Here is a 13,953-nt window from a genome sequence, read left to right as displayed (position 1 = left end):
TTATTTGAACAAATGAATATTTTCTTTTCACGATATAAAAAAAGTTTTTCCTTTCATTTTAACAAAAAAATTACTTTTTTTTCATGATGTAAAAAAAATATTTTTTTTATTTTAACAAAATGAGTATTTTCTTTCATCTCAACAAAATGAGTATTTTCTTTCATTTCAACAAAATGAGTACTTTATTTTCATGTTGTAGAAATAGTACTTTCTTTTTCAACAAATAAAAAGTATTTTTTTAAAGTTATGGAGCACAAATTTCAACGTTATTTTGCGTAAAAAAGTAAAACAACACATTAGTTCCTTTGAATTTGTGTGAATTTTTAGAAGAATAATTAAATTCTTGAAGAAAATAAAGTCACGAAAATGTTGGATAATGGGGAAGGGGAGAACACAGAAAATATAAGGACTTGGGGGAAGGCGTGTGAGGACACTAGCACAAAAAGTTATTATCCTAAAAAATATTTTCTACTCTCTAATCAAACAGTAGAAAAAAATTTCGGAAAAAAGATTTTCATTCACCAACTAAACAAGAAAAACATGAAAATATTTTACAAGAAAAATATTTTTCTTCGTACCAAACACACCCTAATTAAATACCCATATCACACATTAACCCTGTGACGTCCTAAAATATTTCAACATCCACCACTAAGTAGCCCTCAACTTTATAACACCAACCAAATAAATTAAAGTTGCACAACATAATTTACAAGCAAAACAAAATTCAATTTTTTATTCCTCATTCAATATATAATACCAACTGTTGTTTCATGAGAAAGCAATTCAAGAATTGAGCACAGAAAAAAACCTCTGTATCAATGGCGACTGCTAAGTTTTTTTCATTTGCGTGTCTAAGAAATGAGAGCAGTAATTATGGAGAATTATCACCAAAACCACATTATCCATCAATGCCTAAATATCCAAAGGGTGTTTCTGTATCTACAGATGAAGAGAAAAGTATTTATGGAACAGAATCAAAGGCCGTTTTTTCAGTTAATGGGATGAGTTGTTCTGCATGTGCTGGATCTGTTGAAAAGGCAATTAAAAGACTTCCTGGGATTAAAGAAGCTGTTGTTGATGTACTGAATAACAAAGCTCAAGTTATTTTTTATTCCACCTTTGTCAATGTGAGTCTAATTTTATTTTCCTCCAATTATTTGTTGTGACTGTGCTTGCCTGAGCCGAGGGTCTCTTAGAAACAGTCAGCCCCTACAAGGTAGGATAAGGTTTGCGTATACACTACCCTCCCTAGACCCCACACAGTGGCATGACAGATCCAAGATTTAAACTTTATGGGTTACCTTTTAGGTGTTTAGCATTGAACTCATTATATTCAGAGGCGGACCTATATTGTACCCGGAGGGGTCACCGACACCCGTAAAGTTGGGCAAAATTTCCATATATACATGTATGTCTTTAGAAAATAGTGCTATATTAATAGTTTACACCCTATATACAAAGCAGATTTTGGTTAAACCCAAAAGTGCATCCCCGACTCTCAAATCCTGGGTCCGCCTCTGATTGTATTCTTAAAGTTATGGGTTCGGAGCTACTATTTATTGCAATTTTATTGGACTTTTATATATAAATTTATGCCCCTCGGCAAAAGTAATGGGTTGAGTTGAGCCCGATACTAATATGTTACATCCGCCTCTGACCCCACATGTGAGGATATACCGGGTATGATGTTGTTATTTGTTTCATAGTAGTACTATTTTGTTTTTGCAAGAATTTTCTGGGATTTTTAATTGGTTAAAGAGTGTAAAAATTTGTTCTTCTGGAAGTTTTAGTGGATTCTGCTAATCATACAGGCTTGAAATTCTATTAGTGGTCATCGAGGTGGTTTAGTAAAAATAGCACGGTATAGCCAGTTTTCGGACCGGTCAATCAAAAATAGCCAGCGTTTACCAAGTCAATGAAAAATAGCCACTATTTTGCTGCAATAGAGATCGGTCCAGCATAATATACTGGAGTTCGGTGCACTTGTGTATGAACTCCAGCATATTATGCTGGACCGGTATACTTTGCTGGCTCCAGTATAATATACTGGAGACTGGTGCTCCAAACTCCAGTATATTGTATTGGACCAATATACTTGCTGGAACTCCAGTATATTATGCTGGAGTTCTAGTGTACTTATGCTGGAACTCCATCATATTATGCTCCTGGAACTCCAGTATAATATGCTGGAGTTCAAGTATACTTATGCTGGAACTCCAGCATAATATACTGGAGTATTTTCCTGGTTTTGAACAGTGTTTTCGCTCAGATTTATCTTTACATAAAAAGTGGCTAAATTTCGATAACTTTTGAAATTGGGCTATTTTTGAACGACCAGTTGTAAATCTGGCTATTTTTAAATTTCTCCCGGTGGTTTAAGTTTCTTGAGTTCATAGTTCGAGTTATTATTTTACAATAGCTTTGTTCATGTGAGTCCAAATTTTCTTTCAATTTCTTATTAGCACAAACTATATATTTCAGCAAGAGTTTTCAGGGAATTTTAGCTGGTGAAAGAAGGTTAAAAAATTCAGTTTTCACGTTGTTTCTGGATTCTGCTAATCATATATAGTTCGAGTTATTATTTTACAGTAGCTTTGTTAATGTGAACCCAAATTTTCTTTCAACTTCTTATTAGCACAAACTATTTATTTCAGCAACAGTTTTCTGGGAATTTTAGCTGGTGAAAGAAGGTAAAAAATTCTTTTTTTGGCACGTTGGTTCTGGATTCTGTATTTTATTTATGATTTTTATAGAAGTTAGGTACTCCACTGAATATGTTATGCATGTTGCAAGCAACATGATTATTTGTTTAGAAGTGAGGTATTCCATTGAATTGAATATGTTGTATATCTTCTAAGCAACTTGGTAAGTTCCAGTTTTTTTATCATTTTGCTCTTCCTTTAAGATTTCACTTTTGGCTAAATGTCGGTTGCGTAAGAGGAAGTAGAATTCTGTTATCTAGTCTATTTCACCCTGATTTTCGGCTAATAAATCTAATTGAGTTACTCGCCAAATTGTCAATTTCTTAAAAGGCTGAAGAATCAAGATTGTCGTCATCAATTGTTCTCCAAAATTTTGAGAAACTTCGCTCATTCGTGGGCTAGTTTCACTTGGGAGTTGGTGTTTATCGATGTCTATTTGTCGGATTCTTGAATTTAGCATGATTGCAGTTACTTTGGGCAATGAGCGTTTTGGCGTCAGATTCATCTGTTTTCAATTAGTATTAAAACTAATGACATTGGTAAAAAAAATTATGCATAGTACCACGATAAGGCTGCATTGACATATTAGTAACCAGTACCCTGCATCATACAGCAGTAATTCTAGAAGTAAAAGTTAGTAATTGGTTTTCCAGACTTCTTAGCTATGCAGTTCATTAATATTAATATTCGCGCAGATATATTTCTACTCGAAGAAATACTAGAGCTACCGTTCTTTAAGTTGTTAGATGTTTGGACAAAGCGGTTGCTAAGAATAATTGCCCAAATGTGCAGGAGGAAATGATCCGCGAGACCATAGAAGATGTTGGATTCGAGGCAACACTGATTATAGAGGAGACAAATGAAAAGACCTCCCAAGTCTGTCGGATACGTATAAAAGGACTGACCTGCACTTCTTGCTCGACAACTGTGGAATCTGCTTTGCTTTTGATCCCAGGCGTACAGAAAGCACAAGTTGCATTAGCAACCGAAGAGGCTGAAATCCAATATGATCCGAGGATATTAACTTACAATGGGATTTTAGAAGCCATAGAAGATACTGGATTTGAAGCCATATTAATTAGTACAGGAGAAGATAGGAGCAAAATATTGCTGAAAGTTGATGGAGTATTCACTGAAGATTCAATGAGGTTTATTGAAAGTTCTCTTAGAGCACTTCCGGGCGTTGAAGACATTGATATTGATCTTGAGCTCAAGAAGCTATCCGTTTCTTATAAATCAGATATAATAGGACCTAGAAATTTTATTCAAGTAATTGAGTCAACTGGTTCTGGACGGTTCAAGGCAATGATATTTCCGGAAGGAGGCGGCAAACGATCCCATAGACAAGAAGAAATCGAACACTATCGTCAGTCCTTTCTCTGGAGCTTGGTTTTTACCATTCCGGTTTTCTTGACCTCCATGGTCTTCATGTATATTCCCGGTCTGAAGGATGGATTGGATATTAAAGTTGTAAACATGCTTAGCATTGGTGAGATTTTGCGGTGGGTGCTTTCTACTCCAGTGCAATTCATCATAGGCCGACATTTCTACTCTGGTTCTTACAAAGCGCTACGTCATGGTTCTGCAAACATGGATGTTTTGATTGCTTTGGGAACAAATGCAGCCTACTTTTATTCTGTCTACTCGGTGTTGAGAGCTGCAACTTCGCCAAGCTTCAAGTCTACTGATTTTTTTGAGACCAGCTCGATGCTCATCTCCTTCATTCTACTTGGGAAGTATCTTGAAGTTTTGGCCAAAGGAAAGACATCCGAGGCAATTGCTAAGCTTATGAATTTGGCCCCTGAGACAGCAACATTATTACAGTTTGATGACGAAGGGAATGTGGTGAAAGAGGAAGAAATGGATAGCCGACTGATACAGAAGAACGATGCGATCAGAATCCTTCCAGGTGCAAAAGTAGCCTGTGATGGTTTTGTCATCTGGGGACAAAGCCACGTGAATGAGAGCATGATAACCGGAGAATCTCGGCCAGTGGCCAAAAGGAAAGGCGATACGGTGATTGGAGGAACTGTGAATGAGAATGGTGTTCTGCATATTAGAGCTACTAAAGTTGGATCTGAGAGTGCTCTTTCACAGATTGTTCGGCTGGTCGAATCAGCACAAATGGCTAAAGCTCCTGTTCAAAAATTTGCTGATCGTATTTCTAAATATTTTGTGCCTCTTGTGAGTATTAACTGGCTTCCTGTTGAGATCTACGTTATCGTCTTATGACTCTCAGAGAGTTGATGATCTTTTTGCAATTTCAGGTTATTATTCTTTCCTTTTCCACTTGGCTGGCCTGGTATTTATCTGGAAAGTACAACAGCTATCCTAAATCCTGGATTCCGTCTTCTATGGATAGCTTTCAGCTTGCCCTTCAATTTGGTATATCGGTTATGGTCATAGCTTGCCCATGTGCCCTTGGTCTTGCTACTCCAACTGCTGTCATGGTTGGTACAGGAGTTGGTGCTTCTCAAGGTGTTCTTATTAAAGGCGGGCAGGCTTTAGAAAGCGCACAAAAGGTACGTCCCAATAATTCTGAACTATGCTTCCGGCAATGCCATTTCATAAAAATTTAACTTGACAAAAAATCATCGTCTGTTTCTGTAGGTGAACTGTATAGTGTTTGATAAGACGGGGACTCTTACAATGGGCAAACCAGTTGTTGTAAATACAAAGCTTTTCAGATCTATGGTACTTCGAGAATTTTACGAATTGGTTGCTGCAGCTGAGGTAAATTTTAGTCTGGTTTGGACTTGTTGAGTGGCATTTTCACAACTGCAAGCCCCCGTTGTTGAGTATTCTTTTGTTGCCCTACAAGTTCTATCACCTTTGTTAACTTAGCCACGTTACCGTCCCCCCTGCTAGTTTTGAAAGCATTTAGAAATGATGTTCTTTGAGCCTTGCATTTGTTACATAATATTAGTGCAGTTAAAGTTGTTGCACAAGATACTCTTCAGAGCAGTTTATGCTTTTTAAACTAGATTTATCAAGATAATGCTCCGATATTCTCCTGCTGAATCTGCTTAAGCAGACAATATGAGGCATTATTTTTGAAGTCAGTGGATTGGATGAAACTCTATTCTGTTAATTTGTTCTGGCTCACGAGCTCCTTGAACACTATTGGTCAAACGTTTTTCTCATATAGTGAACACAAGCGTTTGTCCTTGCCAATATCTAAGAAGGATATCTTACACTTGAATTTCAGGTAAATAGCGAGCATCCCTCGGCCAAGGCAATAGTTGAATATGCTAAAAAGTTTAGAGAGGATGAGGAGAATCCTGTGTGGCCTGAAGCCGAGGACTTTGAGTCTATAACTGGCCACGGTGTGAAGGCCATTGTCCATAACAAAAAAGTAATAGTTGGAAACAAGAGGTTGATGTTAGAGCAAGGAATTTTTGTTCCAGTTGATGCCGATGAAGTACTAGCAGAAGCAGAAGAATTGGCTCAAACTGGAATTCTTGTATCAATTGATAGTGTACTGATTGGTGTTGTTGCTGTATCTGATCCAGTGAAGCCTGGAGCTCGTGAAGTCATTTCTCTTCTTAAGTCTATGAATGTTGAGAGTAAGCTAGTAACGGGTGACAATTGGGGAACAGCTAATGCCATTGCCAAGGAAGTTGGCATTAATGATGTTATAGCAGAAGCAAAACCTGAAGACAAAGCAGAAAAAGTGAAGGAGCTACAGGTAAATTTTGATAACATGAAAAGATAACACATTTTGCTTTTAAAGAACTAATTAGCCCAAATTTAATACTAAAATTTTCTTCTATTATACTGACTAGTACTCCATCTGCTCCATTTTACATGACACTCTTTCTTTTCTAGTACGTTGAGGAAAAGAATGACGCATTTTCATATTTGGAACCTATTTAGCTTTAAAATTTACATTTAACCCTTAAAGTATGTTATAGCCATAGAAATGTCATGTTATGTTTAAAATCGCGAGTTCTGAGGATACTTTTGATATGTGCCAACAGCCTTTCTTAAACTATGTGTCCAGTAAAACACCGCTATATAAAATGAAACAGAGGGAGTGTTATCTATTTTGTTAAGGCTGGTGCTTAATTCTCTTAATTGATCAACAGAGTTTGGGAAAAGTTGTTGCAATGGTGGGAGATGGAATTAACGACTCGCCAGCGTTAGTAGCAGCAGATGTTGGAATGGCAATAGGTGCAGGGACAGATATAGCTATTGAGGCAGCTGATATTGTCCTAATGAAAAGCAATCTTGAAGATGTCATAACCGCTATTGATCTTTCCAGGAAAACTTTTGGCCGAATTCGCCTGAACTACTTTTGGGCATTTGGCTATAACTTTCTTGGCATCCCTATTGCTGCCGGAGCTCTTTTCCCGTCTACTGGATTTCGGTTGCCACCATGGGTAGCAGGAGCTGCAATGGCTGCCTCTTCAGTAAGTGTTGTCTGCAGCTCTCTTTTGCTGAAGAATTACATGAGGCCAAAAAAGCTTGATAACCTTGAAATTGGAGGCATAACTATTGAGTCCTAAGATCTGTAAATATGTTGCATATTAGGAGTAAGAGCGCAATGCGTGATGTGTGGGTTAAACTAGCTTGGTTGCATTATGGTAGCTTCCTCGACCTTTCTGTCTACTGAAATTTATGGGAGTGATCGTGAAGCTCTTAATGCTATTCAGTTTGATTGGATATATCATTGAAACAAAGTGATTCTGTTCTGTCTTTGTTAAATTTCGTATTTAGAGGATGAGCCGGTGGATCCTAACACTTGCGCACGTAGGGGTTCGAACTCAGCCATAGACAAAGCTTATTTAAGCGGAGAAGGATAGAGGAACTGACTCATTATGTATCGAGTTTCAAACTGTGCTAGTTAAGTGGCCTTTCTATCACCATGTATACTAATATGTGGTTGCTTTTCAACCAAAAGTGCTAATCCCATTAATTCTCATGTTGCTTCTTATTGCATAACTTTATATTTTGAATGGTTTTGCATGATATATACTTTTGTATTTGTTGTTTATTACGTGTATAACTCGTTAAACATTTTTGATGAAAGCAGTTGTTATAAAGTTATTTTACATCGAGTAGTCTTCTGGAATACTGCATCTTTGGGATATTTTATTGAGGTTTGATTAAATTCGGATTCATACCGAAAAGTTTTACATTGGGGCAAAGCACTCCCTAAGAGGGGTGACTCCAAATCATGGTTTGAAATCGATGTCCAGTAATTTTATTGGGATCTGATTAAATTCGGATTCGTGCCGGAAAATCTCACATTGGGGGCAAAGCGCTTCCTAACATCGGTGGCTCCATATCAGGGTTTGAAACTGATTGCGAGAGTTCTGATTAAGAATGAAAGACTACTTACTACTACTCCACAACGCTTGTTGATCACCTTTCATTTATCATGCTTTCTGCTCTTGTTTTCAATAAAAAGTTGGAGTAAATCTAGCTATCGGTGCACCTTTTCTCCCACAAATTTGCCTACTTAGTAGCTTTCGACATGGATTTACAATATTTCTCAAAGCGGAGAGAATTGTGTGATTCCATATTTACATATGCTTTATCTGATTGCAATTCCATTTGGAGAAGAAACATAATCAGACTCCACCATATTCCTTCGATCATAAACTTTCTTTTTGTAGAAAAAGTTTGTAGGGTTGGTCGGAAATAAAGATTTATATAACAAATAGTAATAGTTTTAGCACTCATTCTGTCATTCATCAAACAGTCTTAACACATCCACGTATAGTGTAAATAATTTTAACCCTTACAATGGGCAGAACGTGGCGCATATTGCTACGAATTTAATCTCTAGGCCACTTTGTAATCATCATTAATTATTTTTTTTGATTTCTCACCCGGTATTCGGTACCCACATTGGGGCCCAACTAATCCAGATTCGCGCCGGGAAGTCCCACATTGGGGGGTAAAGCGCTCCCTAACAAAGGCGACTCCATACCCAGGGCTCGAACTCGAATCATCATTACTTAGAAGTACAACAATTTATACCATACACTACTAAAAAAAGGGAAAAATTGTTGGTCGGTAATTGGCAAAAATCAACCGAAAACCGACCGATTCGTGGGCGGTCGGTAATCGTATGGTCGGTAGAGCTAACTGACCGACTTCGGTCGGACAATACCGACCGATTTCGGTCGATCTATTAAATTCCAAAAAAGAAAAAATTGTCGGAAAACCAATTGAAGTTAGTCGGTATGTAATTAAAAATGCACCATATGATAGGATACTATTCTACCATTAGACCATTGGTGTATTTTGTTTTAAGACTATTATTTATTTTATTTATACTTTTTTAATTGCATTTTCGCGCAAAAATAACTTACCGATGTCGGTCAATTTTATTAAAAAATAAAATAACCGACCGAAATCGGTCGATTTTTTGAATATCAATTTGAATTTATTTTAAATGAAAATCTGACCAAAGTTGGTCGGTTTGTTGAAAACTAAATTTCGCGGGACGCAAAGGTAGTTTCCCGCATTTTTGCGCCAAGAAAAACAGACAAAAGTTGGTCGGTTTCCTTAAAAAAAATTTAAAAATAAAATATTTTTTGAAATCGACCGACTTCGGTCTGTTTTTCAGCCGGTTTATTGACCGACCGAAGTCGGTCGGTTTTCGCCGAATTTCTAATAGTGATATTGAATGAATTTCTTAAACAAATATTACAAGATTTGAACAAAACCTATCGGGTTCAGTCGAACCACATCCCATACTCTAACACCGCCCTGCATGCGATTCAAAATGAGACTCTTAACTAAAAAGGTCAAATTGGCTGAACCATCAGCTACTGAATTACCCTTTCATGTAGATCTGAGCAATAGAGACCGCTAAGTTCCTAACCAAGATGTGATAAATGCAGTTGATAACATCACCATTCCGATAAGACACAAACTTTCTAAACTGCAACACATTAACACACCAGAATTATTGTATTGGTCAGAATCCGACCACACGACCATAGCATCAAGGACCCCGTCCCGACCACCCTGCAGCAACAGTCAACAAATCCGACCTCGTCTAATGGCTGCTATTTATGACCTAAGTGTCGAGGTCAAGGCCTCCCCATGAGGGGAGATTATTTTCCCGACCCGGCCCAAACGAATTGTGACCAGCATGAGGAGTTCTGAGCTATAAATAGAAGGAAGAAGAACCCCTTAAAAAGGAGGGGGGGCTCCAAGCAAGATAGGAGGGGAAACAATCATAGGAAAGGAGATTCCACCTCCAAAGAGAAGAAAAAGGATTTGATTGTAATCTCCTGAACCTCTTCAAGGAGAGGCAGACCAACTTTCTATAATCAATAAAAATCTTCCAGGTGTCATTTTAATTGATTCTTTTATCTGCATGATTGTGTTCTTCGATCCAGTATCAATTAATGTTGACTACGATTTACCCCTTCATCTATATTGATTTATTTGCTAAAAAAGTATTAACTTACTTTTGGGTCAAACAATTTGGCGCCGTCTGTGGGGATTTCCTAGTGAAAGTACTTAGTTCTTCCTGGATCGAAGAAAAAGGAACACCAAGAACAAATTCGGCTCAAACCAGAGTCAATGGAAGCGTATCAAACAAAAAAAAGAAAGAAGAATCGAACGCCCCAACAGGAGCCAATAAATCTTCCGCCCTGTTGGCCTCGAACAGTCCGAGCGAGGAAAGAAGTGATGCAAAGCGCTCCCCCTTTTCCTCCCGAGCGCCGGGAAAAAGAATGGAGCACACTGTATCGGGCCGGAAACCAGCGCAGAGACGTTTTAAACGAGGAACCGAAAATCGCCTCGAAGCAGGCTAAGTGCCTTCGCCATCAAAACTCGACGGTTCGACCTCGTTCGAACTGGGACTCAGGCTAAGTGCCTTCGCCATCAAAGCTTGACAGTTCGACCTCGCTCGAACTGGGATTCAGGCTAAGTGCCTTCGCCATCAAAACTCGACAGTTCGACCTCGCTCGAACTGGGACTCAGGCTAAGTGCCTTCGCCATCAAAACTCGACGGTTCGACCTCGCTCGAACTGGGATTCAGGATAAGTGCATTCGCCATAAAAACTCGACGGTTCGACCTCGCTCGAACTGGGATTCAGGCTAAGCGCCTTCGCCATCAAAACTCGACAGTTCGACCTCGCTCGAACTGGGACTCAGGCTAAGTGTCTTCGCCATCAAAGATCGACAGTTCGACCTCGCTCGAACTGGGACTCAGGCTAAGTGCCTTCGCCATCAAAACTCGACAGTTCGACCTCGCTCGAACTGGGACTCAGGCTAAGTGCCTTCGCCATTAAAACTCGACAGTTCGACCTCGCTCTAACTGGGACTCAGGCTGCGCCTTCGCCGTCAAAACTCGACGGTTCGACCTCGCTCGAACGAGGATTCGGGCTGACTGAATGCCCTCAAGGAGCGACAGGTTCGACCTCGCTCAATCCCAGACGAGCTATCCTCTCGAAAGGTTCACATGAAACCTACGACCAGAAACTTCCATCACATAAGGGGAATGCGGACTCGTCTGACGAAGCCCACAACCCGCGAATAGATCGTAAGTCACCAGAGAACTGAAATATAAAGCAAGAAGCGAAGAAGAATTCTTTGTTCACGAAATCGGAAGTGCGGGCTATTGCCGCTTACATCTGATCTATGCCAGCCAATAAAAAAAAGGGAAAGAAAAGAGACAACAAACAACTAAATACGATTTTCTCTCACACGGCGCCAACACCGTCGTTATCATCATCACCACTGGCATCCCAATCAACTTCGGGTGTCACCACATCATATCCATAGTTGGCTCGAGCCTCACGAGCCTTCTAGCGCGCCTCCTCGAAAGCTGCCTCAGTCACGGTGCCCACCTCCCACAAGTTCTTGAAAATATCACGTTGAGCTTCGGCGTAAACCCAGAGTTCATGAGCCTGGCGGGGAACAGTGACACGGGATGATCCAGCATGGGCCCTCAACCGCTGATTCTCCTCCTCCAGGGCCGCAACCCGATCTGACAAGGCTAAAGCCTCCATGTCAGCCGCGCCAATCCGCTCCTCGAGCCTCGCCTCCTTAAGGGCCGCAGTAGCTCTCTCCGACTCCCGCTCGGATTCATGCACACGAATTGCCGCCTCCAAGGCCGCTGCCCTCGTCGAAGCATCCAACGCTGCCCTCTCCATACGCTTCAAATCAGCAACCGTGCTTTCCAGCACAGCCAACTTCCCGCTCCATTCGGCGTTCATCTCCGCTGTTCTAGCCTGGCTCTGCTCCATTTCCAACTGCATTGCCCGTAACTTGCCCTGCAGGTGCTCGCATTCCGCAGCGACCCCTTTGCCTACCTCGAGCTCCTCGTCCTTGAGGCGGATTTGCTCTTCGAGCTCGCTCTTGCCGCGGAGCGCCTGCATTAGCTCCTGGTCCTTCTTCTCCAACTCCTCGCCCAAAGCCCGGTTGCGGGGATCAGTCCTTAATCGTTCGTGCAACTCACGACACCTATCGCGATAACGACGATATTTTTCTAGCATCTGCAAGAAGATCCTCGACCGGACATTGGCCCTGCGAATATTTTCTACCTCCAACATGTACGTCTGCAAAACAAGAAAGTAGTTAAACTAATGCTCATTCTGCAATGACGGAGAAACAAATCAAAATCAGATATAACATACCCGTAAGCCCATCACAGCTACTTCGTCCATTACCTCGACATCCGAAACATTCCTCAGGGACTCGTTTTCGGCCTCCGAACACAACAAGCTGAATTGTGGCACCAAGTTGCCTCCTTGTGTCAAAAGGTTCACATCGGCGGGGATCTAAACAAGACGAGCCGACCCCTCCGCATTGACCACCGAGCGAGTAATGCCCTCCTCGAACATCCGGACGTCATCAGGGTCCAAGTCAGATTCGGACTCGTATTCGTCGATCACTACTCCCTTCCCCCTCTCAGCTGCCGAAGGTGCGGCGCGACCCGCCGAGGGTGGCAACGGCGCGCTCGAGGACACGACGACAGCATCAGGGGCCCGATTCTCCGCCACAATGAGAGGTCCTGCATCACAAATAGCGGGGATTCCTGATTGGGTCACTACACCAGCAGATTTCTCCTGGCTCTGACTGGTGGGAACAACCACGACCACCTGCTCCCCCTCAGCGGTAGACGTCGCAACAACTCCTTCCTCTAGATTTTCTGGGGGTGAATCCAAGTTGATCACCACCGGAGGGACCGTCTCAAACCCTACCCTCCGCCTCTTTGTCGGCCCTTCTTCCTCCCCGGTTGATAGCGAGTCGTCCTGAGGGCGTACGGTACCAGACCGACCCTCTTCCGGAGATATAGTCCAGGTCGGAGCGGCCAAGGCCACAGATTCTACCGATGCCTCCCTCGACGGACGAGTTGCAGGCACTGCACTGATACGAGCGGACACGGACGGCCGACGGAAGGCTAGCTGAGGAGCCCTGACTCTGCGAACCCTCCCTGGCCACGGCAAACAATACTCGAAAGGTAAGATCGAAACGAAAGAGAACGGGTAAAAAATAAGGGCGCTATCTCACCTGTGAGGGGCCTACGTCCGAATCTCAGATGAAACGTCGACCATGTACGAACTCCTGCCGTATGAGGAAGAATGGCCTCGACCCATTCTCGAATCCCCTCCAGAGGAGGCGGGAGTACAAGAGTGCACTAAATTGACAAATCTTCAATATTGTCAAGACCCAAGTTCTCCCTCCGTGAACTGTCGTAACTGCACCTAGTCTCTACGACTAGGTAAGCCTAACAATTTGCGGAAAATGAATCAACAACAACAACAACAACAACATATCATTTAGACCTCATTATAAATTTGAATTGTTACTTAGATTTTAGGGTAAACATAAATGTGTCTTCAAGTAAAGGAACTATTGACAAGCTTCATGCCTACCAACTTTCTGCAAAACACGTGCTTATCTGCAAACTTAACTACGAAGTCCTTAGGCTGCTCCACATAAATCTCCTCATCTAAATCACCATGAAAAGAAAGCATTCTTGACATCCATCTGCTCAACCTCTAAATCTGGACTTGCGGCTAAACCTAAAACCACACGAATAGAAAACATCTTTGCAACAGGGGAGAAAATTTCATCAATGTCAACTCCCTCCTTTTAGCCAAAACCTTTAACAACTAACCTCGCCTTGTACCTGGGCACAAAGGTATGGTTATCTTTCTTTACTCTGAATATCCATTTGTTCGATAAAGCTTTCTACCTTTCGGCAATTTCACTAACTCATATATGCCATTCTATTGGAGTGACTTCATCTCATCTTCCATGGCTTCGATCT

General features: G+C 41.2%; 1 protein-coding gene across 1 annotated transcript; it reads left to right on the top strand.

Annotated features, from left to right (window-relative positions):
* Positions 1-709: 709 nt before the first annotated feature.
* LOC109207137 (probable copper-transporting ATPase HMA5) lies at positions 710-7,765 on the top strand. Its single transcript, XM_019370023.1, has 6 exons — positions 710-1,130; positions 3,498-4,889; positions 4,973-5,227; positions 5,316-5,438; positions 5,914-6,393; positions 6,794-7,765. Exons 1-6 carry the CDS (start codon positions 822-824, stop codon positions 7,211-7,213), a joined length of 2,979 nt encoding a protein of 992 aa, XP_019225568.1. The 5' UTR covers positions 710-821; the 3' UTR covers positions 7,214-7,765.
* Positions 7,766-13,953: the final 6,188 nt, after the last annotated feature.

The sequence above is a fragment of the Nicotiana attenuata genome, unplaced genomic scaffold, assembly GCF_001879085.1.
Source record: "Nicotiana attenuata strain UT unplaced genomic scaffold, NIATTr2, whole genome shotgun sequence".
NCBI lineage: Eukaryota > Viridiplantae > Streptophyta > Magnoliopsida > Solanales > Solanaceae > Nicotiana > Nicotiana attenuata.
Note: the sequence above shows the minus strand (reverse complement) of the source record. Positions and strands in the feature narration are given on the sequence as shown.

Excerpts from the sequence above, each read along its gene's own strand:
- LOC109207137 (XM_019370023.1), top strand. The coding sequence starts at position 822 with ATGGCGACTGCTAAGTTTTTTTCATTTGCGTGTCTAAGAAATGAGAGC. Across the intron at positions 5,228-5,315 it reads CTTTAGAAAGCGCACAAAAG|GTGAACTGTATAGTGTTTGA; the intron begins GTACGTCCCAAT and ends CTGTTTCTGTAG. Across the intron at positions 5,439-5,913 it reads AATTGGTTGCTGCAGCTGAG|GTAAATAGCGAGCATCCCTC; the intron begins GTAAATTTTAGT and ends CTTGAATTTCAG.